Genomic DNA, 16,986 nt, shown 5'->3' on the forward strand with positions numbered 1-16,986 from the left:
GCCGTGACCTGTTTGTAGAAGAGCCTTACCCAGATCTCTTGGAACCAGCTTGCAGCTGTGGTCTAAACAGCTGAGCAGGGACGAGGCTTCTCCTGTGACTCTGCATGGCTCTCTCCCTCTTTCTGGATCTCAGCCTCCTCCAGGACCCCCTCATCTTATGGGGGGGCTTTTACAGGCCCACAAAAATGTTTCAACATTGTCTAAAATTAGGAAGAAAATTAACTTTTAGATCAAAGAAGATGTTTTAATTTTTAATATTAATATTCATCTTTATACCAATGCAGTTATAAAATGTAATTTACACGTATACATATATATATATATATATATATATATATTTTTTTTTTCTTTAATGAAGGAAGGGAGCCTGAAAGGCAAAGGTGCTTAGAGTCGACAAAGATCATAATGCAGCCCTGGCCTCCTCTACTGATGAATTATTGTCTAATTTTGTTAGAACTTTGCCTTGAAAGTGCCAATGTTAACAGGAGGTATGGGGTTTCCTGGACATCCCCAACACACTCTTTCTGCATTTTAAAGAACAAAAGACAAGACAAACTCCTGGTTACCCATGCTAACAAGGGAAGTGAGTGAGGGTGATTCACAGGCTGCCTCTGTTTTTCCATTACAAGGCAGTGTTCTGGAACTTAGTTTTATTCGCATCTCATCAAAGCACCATATTTCCCTCCCCAGTGAGGAGCTTGGGTTCCTCATGCACATACCAGCCAGGCTGTCAGGGGGCCTGCTCAGCCTGCAGTATGCTATGCCAGCTAAATTGGAACGATAATTTCTCATGGATATCTAACTACCCGGGAGCCTCCGAGTATCCAAAGTGGACACTTAACGAGTTGTTGGAAATGCAGAAACAATTCTTTTAAAAAATCTGGTGAGAACGGGTTAGTGATTTTATCTTCTGAAAGGATTTCTTGGACCTGTGCTCTTAGTTATGGGAGCAAATCAGCAGGAGAGACATGGGCTCTTAGAAGAGCACCAAGAGGGAGTGAACTGGGTCTGAGCGACTGTTCTTCCCTCCTGGGGGCAGAAGCAGGGATCCCTGGGGTTCCAGCTGGGAGATCAGCAGTCTCCTGTCCTCCGCCCTGGCACATCCATTCCAATGAGATCCCCAGGGAAGGGAGGTGGGGTGGGAGGAGAGTTGTGAAAGAGAGACACAAGCTGGAGACAGTGAGCAGCCTCGTGGGTTTGTTGCCCTGGAGAAGTCTTCAGAAAACTCCGTTCCATTTGTCATCATGCGCTTCTAGAGCGGGAGCTTACAACCCTGGCTGCACATTAGATTCACTTGGGGACCATTTAAAAACACTGCTGCCTGCTGCACCCCCAGACTCATTGGATCAGAACCTTTCGTGGTGGACAGCTTCAGTATTTGTTTCAGCTCCTGGGCCATTCCAAGGTGCTGCCAGTCAGATGGGAGAGCAGCTGCTCCAGAGGGAAGCCCGGTGCCCTTGCACCTCTGGTCTTGAGAAAGCAGAAACAGGTCTTCTCTACTGCCTCCCTTAAATGTGGAACCGCCTGGGGGCTCCTCAGGCCCAGGTCCTCAGGGTATTTCAGCACCCGCCTTTACGGAGGGAGCAAGATGCTCTGTGGTGGAGGCTGAACCCCATGGCTCTTTCCCCTGCAGAGGGTGCAGGGAATGGGGCTCAGCGGGCAGTGCTGCTTCACAGGAGAAGCAGGGCTGGCTGAAAGTGCTTTCCTCCCTAGCAGACACACACATCTGTGACGGCATTAACTCCAGCCGACACTGTTTGTCTGCTGAAAGGAAATTTCACTCTGTGTAGAAAAGCCTTCAAGTTGAAGTTACAGACAGATGTCTTACTCCCAAAAGGATGGAAGAGTGTGTCTCCATGTATGGTAATGGCCACATTGAATCTCTTTGCTGGCCCACAACCCCTGCCCCCTCATTACCCTAGCTGTCACCCCCTGGGATGCTGAGAGCATTAGCAGGGTGATTCCTTCAGAAACCTGCAAGTTCCCTGGGTACCTGTGCACCACCATGGGGCTTCCTTCCCAGGAGGCTCCTAAGAAGTTAGCTGCCCGGAGACAGAAAATGAAAGGGGTGTCTTTCAGGTCTGTACCCCAAGTTCTTCTCTCACTTTGGGGGCTAATTTGTATTATATTTTAGTTACATACATTAAATATGCATGTCTTCTTGTTTAAATATTTTGAATAGTACAGAAGTTTACCCAGTGCACCATGAAAGCCCTCTTTCATCTTACCCCTAATTCCACTCACCTCCTTAAATATATTCACAATTACTCTTTTATAAATATTCTTATATACACATGCAGATATATCAGTTGAATTTTTTCCCACAGAAGTGGAATTATGCAGTCTGTGCATCTCTTCAACTTGTCTTATTCTCTTAGCATTGCCATCCTCTGCCCCAGACATTTCTGATTCCATGAGAAAGCCCAGATTCTCATGTCATTGAGTGGTCTGGCTGTGTATGTGCATTCGTTTTTGTCAAGGACTGGGAAGTACCTAATGTAACCAGGAAATACATCTTTCCTCCAGTGACCAAGGGAAAGCTGAGTGGTTTCCTTGTCAAACAGATGGTGGCCAGATCCATGTCTGGTGGCCTTCCCTTCCCAGCTTGAATGTTTGGTCCTGTGAAGAGCTGTCAGGTATGAGAGTGGACGGTCCTTGTTCACACATTACCTAAGAGCCCCTGGGGCTACTACTGCAGCCAAGCTCTGGGGAACATGAGGGAAAAGCTAGGCTGATTTGCCCAAACCCAAGGGGCTGGATGAGAGAAAACTGGTGAAAGTACAAGTTAACCTGCTGGACACCAGCTCACAAGTACAGAAGTGAGGAGGGGGTCAGATTTGGGAAGTGTGAGAAGATTTCTGAATAAGGGAGATGGTGAGCCAGGTTACAAAGGAGGAGAGAAATGTGGTTTGGTTGATGAGGAATAACATTCCTCTTATTGCGGAAAGACTAGAGGGAGAAATGCACAAGTGCTACAGAAGATCACAAGGGCCTCTGATTCAGTCATCTGCCCATCGCACAAAACAAGAGTTTTCTTGAGCACCTATGTAGCAGGCATCATCTTAGACACTCAGTCTGTGTTGCTTCAGGCAAGTCTCATTCCACTGAGCTACAATTAGTTGCTCCCGTTTTACAGATGAGCAAAACTGAGTCTTAGAGAGCTAAACTGTCCTGCCCAGAGTCTCACAGCTGGTAAGATGTGGGCACTGTGAGGGCAACCCTGATCCACGTTCCTCCTATGTCACTCTGTGCCTTCCACAATCTCAGGGTCATCCTTGTGCTGTTCACACAATGGAAGCACTGTCCTCCATTGTCCAGGGGGACAGAGGTCTGACTGCCATCAGAGCTGCAGGGAGAAAAAGGTGATGGCTGGTATGCTTTCCTGGTTCTTGAGACCTGTCAGGGTCTTTGCTGCATGCCTCTCAAATGCAGAAAAGGTGCAAGAATAGTATAAGAAACTCTTGTACACCATTTACTTAGATTCATCCATTATTTACATTTTGTGCTATTGTTTTCTCACTATGTATAAACTCATATATATATATATATGCACTATTCATCAAATATTCATATCTATATTTATAATACCATATATATGCTATATCTATTCATAAATATTCACCATATAGAGATGGATTTCCCTTGTGGTTCAGCTGGTAAAGAATCTGCCTGCAATGCGGGAGACCTGGGTTCGATTCCTAGGTTAGGAAAATCCCCTGGAGAAGGGAATGGCTACCCACTCCAGTATTCTGGCCTGGAGAATTCCCCATGTATAGTCCATGGGGTCGCAAAGAGTCAGACAAGACTGAGCGACTTTCACTTTCATGTAGAGACAAATATGTATACTGCTTACAAATAGACATCATGCCCTTGACCTCTAAATGTCTTATTGTGTATCTTCTAAGAATATAATCGCAATGCGGTTCTTAAAATCAGGACATCTAACATTGAACTGATACTATCTAACCCACAGTCCCATATTTGACTTTTGTCAATTGTCCATTCTTCTTTCTGGCTGCTTTCCCCCACCCCTTGATGGAAATGTAGTGTCAGCACTCCTGGAAAACTTTATGCACACCTCCAGCCCAGAGTGGGTCGTCTCCCACCTTTGGAGAAAGAACAGGAGAGGAGCGCGGGCTAAGGGAAAAGCAACTTCCACCTGCAGAGGTGTGGGGACGTGGGGGGCAGCAACACCCTTCCTTGTCAGACCTCCAGATGCCCCTTTTCTGTGTGTGCCCCATGCTGGGCCAGCACTCAGGCACAAGGCACTGCCAGGCAGCCCTGGGGCTGGAGAGCAGGGAATGAAGGTCTTGGTTCTGCCTCTAGTTGAATGTGGCCTTGACCTTGGTCAAAGCCCCTCCTCCCTCTACACCTGTAAAGTAGAGACTTTCTCTAACTGACCCCAGGCCTTTTCTAGCTCTGACATCAGGCCATTCAGTGGAATGCTTTTCTTTGGAGTGATGCAGGGTTGGCTAATGCCCTTCACATCATCTGGTGTGTGGAAGGTGGAAGCTTCGGCAAGTGTGAACACACAGCAGCAGAGACATCCATACAGGAGGGAGGCTGTGTGCATGGAGTCCAGGTTTAGGATGTTCCAGCTGGAGGGGATCTGACTGGAGCTTTGTGTGAAAGAGACATTGCTGGGGCTTAAGGAAAGGCTTGAGAAAAATACAGAGAGCCGGGATCCAGTGATTAAGACTCTGAGCTTCCAACACAGAAGGCTCGGGTTCAATCCCTGGTCTAGGAACTAAGATCCCATGTGGATTCCACTTGCTACGTAGTGTGGCCAAAAAGAAGAAGAAAATACAGAAAGGCACTATGATAACAGGCCCAGGGATTCCTCCTATCAGTCTGTAAAGCTGAGGATCTTTTAGAAAAGATAGAAATATCCATAGGGCGCATTTACAGTTAGGGAACAGGAACCAAGGCCTGTCCGTCTCTGAAATTTCAGTGGCTAGTCTGAAGTAAGGATATAGTAAGTATTTCCCTTTTGAAGTGTATTCATCAGTTCCCATGTTCCTGGGATCTGGAGATGGTGAAGGTGAAACACCCCTTGTGTTCTCTGCCTGGTCTGGCCTGAGCTTCACCTCTCTTAAGAGTCTCTTTGACCTCTCTCACTACTATCCTAGATTATGATTCTCTTAGATGTCTTTGCCTTGGTCTCCTGAATGTGTCTCTCCCTGAAACAAAGTCGGTCACCTTGAAAGCATCTTTGGGTATCAAAAGCAGTGTCCGATCAACTTGAAGGGTTTCTCCAGGATCCCATCTTTCTTTTCAATATGCTCTCCAGGAGTCAAAGGGCTGGAAGGAAATGCTGGAGAGGTTAAGACTTGGCATAGAGACCTGCTTGACAGGGAAAGTTGTGGGACCCTGGGAGAGAAGCGGGGTTATTTCAGTGAATGTCTTTGAAAGCTGAGCCAACTCCTGGTTACTCCCAACCAAAGTATTGGTCTCGGTGCTCACGCTGCCCTCCAGCACACTGTGTGTGTGGACTGTGCTTCCACCCCTGGGCTGCTGGGTCCATCTACTTCCCTGCTCTTCCATCGTCTCCCATGAGCCAGATCAATGGCAGAGTGGGTCCTCCCAGGGATGGCCTGGAGGATGCGAGTCAGACAACGCTGGCGCTGCTGTCCTGGCCATGTGGGCTGCCTCTTTCACAACTGTCCCAATGTTCTGTGTCCCGGGGGCCTGGGGCTGGGTGTTTGCAGTAACAAGAGGATCAGTGTTCCTCTGGAATCTTATGTGACTGCCTTTGCTGTGAGGGAATGTGTATAGGAAATTTGCCCAGAGATGTTCATTCTGGGAAAATGACCAATGTTTTTCCACAAGTTTGTAAGGAGGGGCTGGAAAGGGCCCGATGTGTGTGGGGTTGGAGGGGGACGGTGTCGGGGGTGCTGCTGAAAGCCCCCTGGAGCTCTGAGCCTGCCCCAGTGCAGGACAGTGAGATTTAGCCCCATCCCCAGATCCTCACTGCCACCCCCTGCTGACACAGCCTGCAAGGTGGGTGCTCCCTTCACATGTCACCCAACCTGTGTCCCGTTCAGGAGCTTGTGGCAGAAAGTGAATGCTTATTTGGGGAATTGTGAAGGGTTTGATGTCTATTTTTAGCTAGCTACCTAAAAAGGGAAATGTCCCCAGAGAGGCAGAGATCCAGGGACCTCCCTGTACCCGAGGCTATTGATGCTACCTCCCCAGTCTCCTCTGGCTCTTCGTTATCTCAGACCCTTTGGAAGCTGCAAGGCCCACCTTCGGGCTCTGTAAATATCTCCCAATGGCTGACTCTGGTCTTTCTGCTCTATGGACTCACTGGAGAGACAGACTCATGTGTCTTCAGATAGAGCAGCGCGGTAACTCCTGTGGGGGTGCTGACCTCCTCCCTCCCAGGGCAGAAGGAAGGTCCATGAGGCCAGGACCAGCTGGGGCAAAAGCAAAAGATGCCTTACCCACACAATTGGAAGCCAGCCTTTCCAGCCCAGCTCCAGGTCTCCCAGGAGGCTTCTAAATTCAGTGTTTTGATTTTGATGTTTTTATTGGGCGGCTTCACTTCTTCCAGACTCAGTCTCCTGTCTGGGGTGGAAGGCTCAGCACCTGGCCACTTTGATCTAAATTGGTGACAGAGCTAGGGGCCTTCTCCTTTTCATGGAAAGTTGCACAAGGATTCAAGCCAACAGGCTTCATCTCTGAGCATCAGAGCCCAGGGCTGTGATGAAGTGTTCTCAGGAAATCCCCTGTTAGCAGAGTTCCCCAGGGATTCCACTCATTCCTTTAAGAGGTATTTTCTAGCCTGTTCCAGGTACTGAGCGAGGCACTGGGGATACAGAAGGTGAACATGATAGCCCTGTGCCTGTCTTCGGGGAACTTGCAGGGTATATGCGCACTGGGGGCAGGTTTCCACAGTTGCCATGCCTTGTGATAGCTGCTGATCAGACCACCTCAGAGGGGTGTGGGACCCACCTGGCAGCAGTGATGTGTGAACGAGTCAGCAAAGAGCTGACAACAAAAGCCTGGCATTGTAGAAACTAAAAGGCCTTCAGTGTAGTATACAAAGCAGTGTCCCCAGAAGGCACAGGGATCAGCAGCATCCACACCCCAAGGAAGGTCAGGAATCTGTGTTTTTAGTAATTCTCCTAGATGATTATCAGGCATGCTAAATTTTGAGAACCACTGCCATTGAGCATAGAGGGCATGGGTGACGGTTTCTAACTCCCCAAGAGTTAGAAAGAAGGCTGGAGATGAAAGCCGGGGACAGATCTCGAAAACCCTTGTCTGATGAGTTGGACTTGATCCTAAGAGGCAATGGGCAGCCACTGGAAAAGTGTAAACAGTGGACTGACATCAGATTTGCTTTTGACAAAGATCACTTTGGCTACAGAGTGATGGATGTACTAGGGTGGGGACAGGGGACCACAGGTCTAGGAGGTGGTACTGTTAGGACTAGAATGGTAGCAGTGGGGATGTGGAAAGAGGAACCAAGGAAGTTATTTTATTGATGGAATTGAAAGATGGTAGTCAATGACTGGATATGGGCAGGGGGCGGCGGGTAGGGGGCTTGGGAGAAATGGAGATGAGCAGCAGTGTGGGGAGAAGAACTGCATTTGGTTTCAGATGTTGAGTTTACAGTATGTGCCTGGGGAGATGGTGTCAGGTAGTGGGATGTATGGGTGGGCTCAGGAGAGAGGTCTGGGCTCCAGGGAAAATGAGGACAGCAAAAAGAGGGATAAAGAGAGGAGGTTAGGGGAATTTGGGGGGCAGTGCTGTACCAGGAGAGGTATACTGCCTGTGACTGACTGTCTGGGAGAGGGACAGACAGACCCTGGGCAAGGAGAGGGAGGATGGTCTGCTCTCCTTACAGGCCCTGTGGCCAGAAGCCATCATGGGGTTTGCAAAGATGGTTGTATCTTTTTTATTTCTGTGATACTCCTCTCTTATAATGGCTAGTGCAGAAAGTTTAGGATGTTGGAGTAGGGGGTGGGGGACAAAAGGCTGACAGCAATAGTAAGATAATAAGAAGGAAGCATCCAGAGGAAAAGAAACTGGTTAGTGACCCAAGAGGTACTGAGAGTTTGGGCATCTGGACCAGTGAGAATTTTACCTATACTGAGGCCCTGAATTGGGGAAGGAGCTCCAGGTGCAGCAGGAGAGAGTTCATGTAGGTATAAAGCTGACCTGACCAGCAGTGCAGGGACTAAACAGATGAAGGAAAGTACAGAGAAGTCCTCTGGGGATCTGTTTGGGGAAGAAAGGAGAATGGGCAGGGGAGGTGGGGTAGAACTGGTGTTAGAATGTGCACTTTATGCTATATCTTCTTTACAACATAGCTTAATTCTTTACAACAAATTTTATTTATTCTCCCCACATTCTTTGAATGGGGACACTAAAGCTCCAAGAGGTTACATAAGTCACACCCCTTAGGGAGTAACAGGGCAGTATTTGAACCCGAGTCCGGCGCCAGAGCCTATGCCCATTGCATTTCTGCAAAGGGACAGAGAAGGGTTTTAAGGCCCTGATGTGAGGATGGGGGAGAGTGTCCGAGGGAGTCAGGAGACAACAAGAGGAAAGCAACCACACACTGGGCAACAGAAGGCTTAAGTCCTGTTTCTAATTCAGCCACATGTCATTTTATGAACCCAGAGAGTCATCTGACTTTTATTCAAATCCATCTCCTTTTTCATGAAATGGAAACAATGTGAAGTGCCCTGCTTGTGTTTGGTTGGGGTAGGAACCCAATGAGAAAAAGGATGATGACATCATGGATTAGAAACTCAGCTTGCTGAGTCCAGCTCTCTACAAGAAACCAGGTGTTGGAATCCAGTGACTCTGCTTTCTAGTCCATTAATCATGTTCTCCTAAGCCCAGAACACAATTAATGGATTTCCACAGATGGGCCTCTAAAATATGTATAGAATAGGATACAGAACATTGTTAACATTTAAAATAGCTGTGACTGATGGGAACCAAATCAGTTTCAGATGCTAATGAATTCAAACAGGAGATGCTCCAAATTTATTGAACAACCAGAAAACTTTGGCCTTCAACCATATTAACTGTAACACAGAAAGATAGATATTAGTTCAGGCTCTGCTTCTGGCCATGTATGTTTACCCACAGGCCCCAAGATAGTATAGGGGGGACTTTGGAGTCATCGCTTTTACTCTGTGCCATCCTTGCCTCTTTATTAACTCCTCACCCACGGCTCCAGAGGTGGGCACCCTGCCCCCAGAGCTCCTCCCCAGTTCCATCAATGTGCACAGACTAGGCGGCCTCAACATCAGCACTGCGTTTTCTCACAGTTCTGGAGGCTAGAAGCCCAAGGTCAGGTGTCGGCAGGTTTGTTTTCTCCTGAGGCCTCTGTCCCCTTGGCCTGCAGGGGGCAGCCTTCTGGCCGTTTCCTCACATGGCCTTTGCTCTGTGCCTCTGTTCCTGATGTCTCTCCATGGGCCCAAATTTTCTCTTATAAGGACGTCAGTCAGTTTGGATTAAGGCCCACCCTAGCAGCCTCCTTTTAATTTAATCACCTCTTTAAAGTTCCTGTTTCCAAATATAGTCATATTCTGAGGTACTGGGGGTTTAGGGCTTCAACGTATGAATTGGGGGAGGGGCGGGGGGTAGCGCAGCTCAACCCCTAACAGCAGCCCTCTACACTCTCCTGCTCCCAGGAGGTCAGGTCCTGGCTCTGGGAGGAACCCCCTTTTCCTTCCCTGAATGGCCGCTCTCTTGCAGCTGTGCCCTCTCCCTTCCCATTTGCCTTGGGTGCAGGTGGGCAGGGGCTTCATGGCTCAGCCCATCCTGAGGGCTCTGTACCCCATCTGGTGCCCACTCCCGAGGGGTCTGGGAGTGCCTGGGGGCATTTGCCTACTAGTACCTCTGGGCTCTTCCTCTCACCTAGTCCTAGTCTTCTGCTTTCACATCTGGATTCTTCTCTCTCACTGTGGAAGAAACCTTAGCTTGACGTTTCCTCTTCTGTCACCCTGTTTCTTCTCTGTGTCCCTCTCATCTCAGGAGTTCTTGATGGATTAGCTGACTCACTACCTGTTTTCTTGAGAATTTCCTCTAGAGCAACTTCTGACCCCATGTCCTGCCCTCTCAAACACTATACATCACCCGAAGTTGGTCGTACCTTCTCGGTGCCCTTCCTCCTCCATTCTAGGTCTCAGGGACAGTCCCTCCATAGCCCTTCTGCCTCATCCCAGCTCCTTACTGGTGGCATCATCTCGGATAAGACCCTGACCCTTTTTCATCTTTCACTGTACTTTTCCCCCAAATAAATGACCCATCCTCACAGTTCCCATTAATGATTGCATGTTTGATCCTGTAATCTTTCTCTTTCAGCTTCCACCAACTCTTTCTAGAATTCTGATCCTGGACTTCTAGCCTATATACTGCTTAAACACTTTTATCAACCACGTTCTCTTAGACCAAGCCAAACTCTTCATCTTTCACTCCCAAATTTCATATTGCATCAGTAAAATTTTTCCCATTTATTCAAGCAAGAAATCCCTGAGGAATCTTTGTTCCTATCTCTTATTAAGCCCTTAAAATCTTTTAGATTTTCTTCCATCTCATATTTGTATTTTATTTTCTGCAGCCTTTACCAAGGCCAGACCTGGATCAGTTTCTTCTAAGAGTGTGGCAATAGCCTCCTATTTGGATATTCTCATGCCCTGGAATTGGAAAGACCTCCAGAGGTCCTCTAGACTAGTTGGACTCTTGTTTGAGTCAGAACTCCCTGTTACTCAGAACAAAGACCTAACTCGCACATTCATTCTAGACTAGAACTGTCCAATAGAATTTTTCTGTGATGATTGCAACGCTCTCTATCTGCACAATGGAAACCACTAACCATGTATGGCTATGAGCACTTGAAATGTGACAAATGTGACTGAGGGACAGAATTTTTCTATCTTCTTAAATTGTCCCACCATCTTCATGCCACTGCTCTCCGAAACCAGCCCTGTGCCCTAGCCACCTCCCACCAAACATCATCCTACTGATCTTCCACCAAACATCATAAACATGACTCTACTCCGAGACACTCTGTTCCTAATCAATGGGACTCTTCTCTTCAGGTCAGATCAACACAAGGGACTTCCCTGGCAGTCCAATGGCTAAGACTTCTCTCCACTGTAGGGGGCAAGGGATTGGTCCCTGGTAGGAGAACTAAGGTCCTGCATGCCACACTAAGGTCCTGCAGGCTAAATAAATAAGATTATGTCTGGAAATGTCAGTTAACAACAAATATGCTACCATGAAGCAAAAAATTTTTTAAGAAAACATCATCTTTTAGGTCCGTTCTGTTTTGTGTCCCACCTTCCAGCCATCTCCTCACCAGACGCTGCTCTTTCTCCCTCATTTGAGCAACTACATCATGTTGGTGGGATAAAACATTGTTTAATTTTCTGTCTAACTTTTATTTTGAAATTTCAGAACTAGAGAAAAGTTGTATTATTTAGTACAAATAATCCTTGTATACCCTTCCCTCACATTCTTCAAATACTGATGTTTTATCATGTTTGCTTTATTATATATTCTCTATCCTTCTCTTCCTTTGTTTTCCACTTCTCTTTCCTTCTACCTCTTCAAAAACATATACACATATACATATATACACATTATTTTTCATGAGCAGTTTGAAAGTAAGTTTCACATATGGTATCCTCTACACCTATATACTTCAGTATATTCTTCCTAAAAATAAGGATAATCTCTTAAAAAAACCACAGCTGTTTGATGTAGAGTGGTTCAGGAGGATCTCATTGATTAAGCAACTCTTTCCCATTTTTCATATTAAGGTATACTTTACACATAATAAAATTCTCCCATTCTATTGCACAGTTCTTGACAAATGTTGATAGTCCTGTAACTACCACCATGACCAAGATATGGCTCTACACCTTAAAACATGTCCTTGTGCCCCTCAGTAGTCAACCCCTCCCACCCCCACCTTTTCTCTGTCCCTATAGTTTTGCCTTTTCTAAAATGGCCGGCAAACAGAATTTTACATAGCCTGTCTCTTCTCTTAGTGGAAGAGAAGGATGAATCATTGAGATTCATCATGTTGTGTGTATCACAAGTTTGTTCCTTTTTGTTGGTGAGTGAGTGGTATTTCCTCGTGTAGATATACCACATTCATCCATTCTCCAGTTAGGGCAATTGGATAACTTCTAGTTTTGGACAATCACAAATAAACCCACTACAAACATTCATATACAGATGTTTGTGTGAATGCAGGTTTTCATTTGGATAAGTAGGTTAGATAACTTTTCAACAAAGACCTGAAAGAAATATGAAAACAAGCCATGAAGACAGTTGGAAATATTTTTGCATAATCACTATATTACTACTTAGACCGATGAATAGTTTTGTGCTGCAAAACTGGTCTGTTTGGGTCATTTTTCTTATGTGAGTTATTTGGAGAGTGTGGCCTTAAGAATGGAGGGGACCATTGATTGGTTCATTCATTTGTTCATTCATTCACTGATCCATTCAACAAACATTTAAAAAATAAATAAAAGCCACCAATCTATAGTCTGTTACAAAAAGGAAGCCTGAGACCCTTGGATCCACACCAAGGACTAAATTTAGTCAGTTTATCTGACATTATTTCCTTTATGAGTTTCTTGAAAGTTAGGGTAAGAGAAGAGTTAGTGAGTTTGGGGTTATCCTCACTGAAATGGAGAATGGACACTTAAGCATTGTTGAAGTGTTTATCCCTATGGAGGTTCCAGGGATCCCTCCGGAGGCCCCCCTGAGAAGGGATGCTCATTTGCTTGTGAGGTTGTTCATGTGAGTCTACAAGGTCTCCAAAGGCATATTCAAATGAGGGCTCTGTCTGGATGAGGGGCCAGAGGGTAAGACTGCGCCCTTCCAGGACTTAGGAGCCTTGTGAAAACACAAAAAATAACCTGTGAATGTCTTTGTTTCAGGTGATGCAACTGTGAAAAAGAAACCTGCCCCCAAGACACCTCCGAAGGCAGGTAATTTGTCATAGCAGCATTTAGGGACAAGGGACTCATCTGCCGTGAGGGGTTTTCCCTTTGCTCTGCTAGACTGATCACTGGGGATGTGGTCCCAGGAGACCACACCCCCACCCTGAATTCAAGCTCTGCAATAGTTAGGCTGAATTTTCCCTGAGTCTCTGCAAGTCTGGGTCCTCTACCCTCTTCCACTACTTGCCTTTTCTCCTGCTCTCCTGGCATAAAGCCTGCTCACCCCTCTGTCCTCCAGTCTGCCCTTGTGGAGCTGATCCACTTTGTGCTGGTCTCCTGGTCTGCTGGTCTGCTCTGTAGGTCCCTGTCATAGGAAGCACTGTCTGTTTTCCATGGGAAGACATTTGAGGATGTGAACCAGTTTAAGCCTTTCAGCCAGAGTGACCTGGATGTTAGATGGCAAGGCGTTGCATAGTTAAGAAAGGAGTTAAGACATAAGATTCAAAAAATTAGGGGAAATCACAAATCCCAGAGCAACCAACCAACAGAGAGTCATGCCGTGTAAACTGTATGGGTCACTTCTGTTGGACTCAGGATCAAGAGACCAGTAGACCTAGCAGGTCCGTCAGCCTAGGTATGTGGAGCAGAGGTCACTGCCCTCAGTCTCACCCTGAAGGTTCCAGAAGGTGAGGGAGGAGTCACAGACCAATGTGACCAGAAGCGTCAGATGGTATCAGAGCATTTGAGGCTCCCTCCTCCTCGAGCTCACTCCCCCTCTTGTCCTCCCCCAGCCATGCTGCCTCAGATCATCCAGTTTCCTGAGGACCAGAAGGTGCGAGCAGGAGAGTCTGTGGAGCTGTTTGGTAAGGTGGCCGGCACCCAGCCCATCACGTGCACCTGGATGAAGTTCCGAAAGCAGGTCAGTCTTGGAGGGCAGTGGCCCAAAAATAACCCTCACAAATTCCAGAGCAACTCTGGGCCAGAGGGGATGAGAAGTGCTGTGATAGAGGCAGCATCACTGTTCATCAAGGGGGCCTTAGACATGGGAGAGCCCCTCACCACCGTCACCCACCCACCAAATTTGAGCTCTTAATAACCTTTTCTTCAGCACCTAGCAAGAATGCCTGTTTTATAGACAATTTGTGTGATAGAGTATGAAGGACATAATAGAACAAACCACCCATGGCTCCCACCTGGTTTTGATATCTCTGCCTAGAATTCTACTCAGAGTCAGGAAAATCGAACCAGTGACCTGAATGACCTCTCAGACCCCTGAGCTTTCTGTGGTTCTGTGCCAGCTTACTGAGCCCTATCTGTGGCAACCACTTAGACTTACCACATGCTGGAGAGATGAAAGTTCATCTGAGTATTTGAGTAGATGACTTGTACGTTAAACAGAATTCTGGCTTCCTGACCCAGAAATCTAACTACCATTTATAAGAACAGTCCTATGGGAAAATGTTTGAATTTCCAAATAACTGGTTCCTTTTAAAGGGGCTTGGGGAGCATATCCGTTCCTCCAGTCCCACGCTGGCAATGTGTACCCACGTGCCTGATCAGCAGAGGCCCCGGAACGGCAGGCTGGCCCTGGGTCAGGAACGCCACAGAAGGTGTGATGACTTCTTGAAGCCTCTATTGCTCCTCTCCCAACCCACTCGAACTGTCCTAAGGCCCAGAGGTGGGAGGCTAGTACTGGGAGGAAAGAAGAGTTGTTCTCAAAAGACAAGAAGAGAAACTGGCCTTCTCCTTAAGCGTGTTTGCTTGGGTTTTGTCTGGGTTAGTGGTGTCTGAAGTGAGATGGAAATCTCAACCCTCTTCAGAGACATTTAGCCAAGTCCCAGCTCCATCCAACAGAACTTTCTGTAGTGAAGTAATTGTTCTGTATCTGTTATCCAGTATGGTAGCCACTAACTACATGTGGCTATTGAGCGTGTGAAATGTGACTACTGCAATTGAGAAACTGAATTTTACATTTCAGTTAGTTAAAAAGGGTTATAACAGTTTTGTAGAGATAGAATTCACACATCAGAAAATTCACCCTTTTAAAGTGTAAATATATCCACAAGGTTGTGCAACCATAACAATTTTCTAATTCCAGAACATTTTTATCACCTCAAAAGGAAAGCCCAGATCCATTAGCAGTCATTTCTTCCCTTCTCCCAGACTCTGGTGACCCTAACCTATTTTCTGTCTCTAAGGATTTGCCTATTCTGGGCATTTCTCATAAATGGAATCATACGTGTTCTTTTGTGTCTGGGTGTTTTTTTTTTTAACTTAGCATAATATTTTCAGGGCATATCCATACTGTAACATGAACCAGTACTCCATTCATGTTTATGGCCAAATAATATTCCATTGTCTGGGTGTACCATGTTTTATTTGTTCATTCATTGGTGGACATTTGGGTTATTTTCCATTCAACTAAACTTTGAGTAGCCACATGTGATCAGTACTGGAATTTGACAGCACAGAGGAGGTCAGAACCCTCTGGGCAGGCTTTGTACATGACTTTGATCAAATGTGTTCTCCCACCCTCCCATCCCAGAGCAGTGGAGCAGGCTGGGATGTTCCTCGTTTCCAATCTAGGGCAGCGAGTGAAGACACAGCTTACTCCCAACCCCTAGACCCTGCTCAGCACCCTCCCTGCCTGCCCAGATCTGGGCCCCATCAGAGCAGCTTGGCTCTGGATGCAGGAGAAGGGGCCCTGAGTGGGAAGCCCAGAGTGCAGACAAGACCAGCCCCACACCACTATCCAACTGCATCCCTTAGAGGGTGTGGAGCGTGGCTTGGAGCCCCCTTCCTTTCTGGATCAAGTCTCCAGCACCTGCCCACTCTCTGCCCCCAGATCCAGGACAGCGAGCACATCAAGGTGGAGAACAGCGAGCAGGGCAGCAAGCTCACCATCCGGGCGGCGCGCCAGGAGCACTGTGGCTGCTACACCCTGCTGGTGGAGAACAAACTGGGCAGCAGGCAGGCCCAGGTCAACCTCACCGTGGTGGGTGAGTCTGGGGACGAGCATGCAGCAGGCAGGATGGTGGGCTTCCAGGCCTTACCTTTGGGGTACTTCCCCAGCACATGTGTTCCCTCTGCCCACGGCCTTCCTTTCTCTCCCTGTTCTCACACTGTGGCTGCCCTTCCTGCTTGTTGAGAATCCCAGACCTTGCACATATAGTGTTTTCCTTTTTCTGTGAATCTCTTCAGGCTTCCCTCTCTAGCCCTTGGACACCCCGAGTTCCACAACCACAGCTCTCCCTAGCTAGCCCCTGTGACACCCTCTCCCCCGGTCCTGTCCCCTCCCAGTCCCCTGGCAGACCCTCACCTTGAATCAGTGCTGCCTTTCAACTTCACTGCCACTCTGCCTGAGCCCGTGGTGCAGCGGGGAGGTGACATCAACTCACAGCCTCAGCCCTGGGCCCTGTCAACATCCAGGCTCAGCGGAGGCATTAGTACTGGTCAGCGCTGTCTCCCACTTCCTGTGACAGCCATTCCTCGAGACCCTTTATCCTGCAGGCCTTGGCCTCTGGCCTCTCCAAGACATAGGAGGCATGAGGCGTGAACTTGCTCAGCTTGATGGCCCCACACCTGCAGGCGTCTCTCTGTCCCCATGTTGACTCCACCCTCCAGGGTCTGAGTGTTGCCCACCTTTCTCCTGTGTTCCAGACCCCAGGCTCCTGAGGGCTACCCCCAACCCCCATAAGTCCCCAGCCCTTCTTTTTTGCAACTTCTCTTTTTCTCCTATAAGTATTGCTCCCCCATCATCTTCCCCATGCACACAGGCACAACTCTTGCAGTATCTCGTCTCACTCTGGCCACCCTAGTATCTTTCTCCTGCTCTGTCTCCACAGCCAAACCCTCTGAGAGAGCCAGTCTCTACTCTGAGTCTGCTTCTTCACCTCACTGGCAACATTCTTTAGCTCCCTGTAGCCTGGCCCCCAGGCCCCGTTCTTCTGCTGGGACTGCCCTCCTGAGGTCACTGTGCCCTCCTAATCCCTAGTCCACTCCCTTTTTCTTGTCTTCTGCATCATAGAACTGAGTTCAGAGTCTGTCTCCAGACTCACTT

General features: G+C 47.6%; 1 protein-coding gene across 11 annotated transcripts in view; it reads left to right on the forward strand.

The window, feature by feature from the left end:
• The window catches only part of MYLK (myosin light chain kinase), a 233,919-nt gene that overhangs the window by 168,566 nt on the left and 48,367 nt on the right, over positions 1–16,986 (forward strand). For 9 of the 11 annotated variants that reach the window (XM_081571724.1, XM_081571723.1, XM_081571725.1 and 6 more), the window contains 3 exons: positions 12,924–12,974; positions 13,718–13,845; positions 15,772–15,925. In XM_081571724.1, the coding sequence (XP_081427850.1) occupies positions 12,924–12,974; positions 13,718–13,845; positions 15,772–15,925 (333 nt within the window). Of the gene's footprint in view, positions 1–12,646; positions 12,784–12,923; positions 12,975–13,717; positions 13,846–15,771; positions 15,926–16,986 lie in introns of those variants that run through there. The other 2 variants (XM_081571733.1, XM_081571734.1) reach the window with 1 other exon arrangement.

This window comes from Giraffa tippelskirchi, chromosome 2 (genome assembly GCF_054371585.1).
Source record: "Giraffa tippelskirchi isolate mGirTip1 chromosome 2, T2T-mGirTip1v1.2.pri, whole genome shotgun sequence".
NCBI lineage: Eukaryota > Metazoa > Chordata > Mammalia > Artiodactyla > Giraffidae > Giraffa > Giraffa tippelskirchi.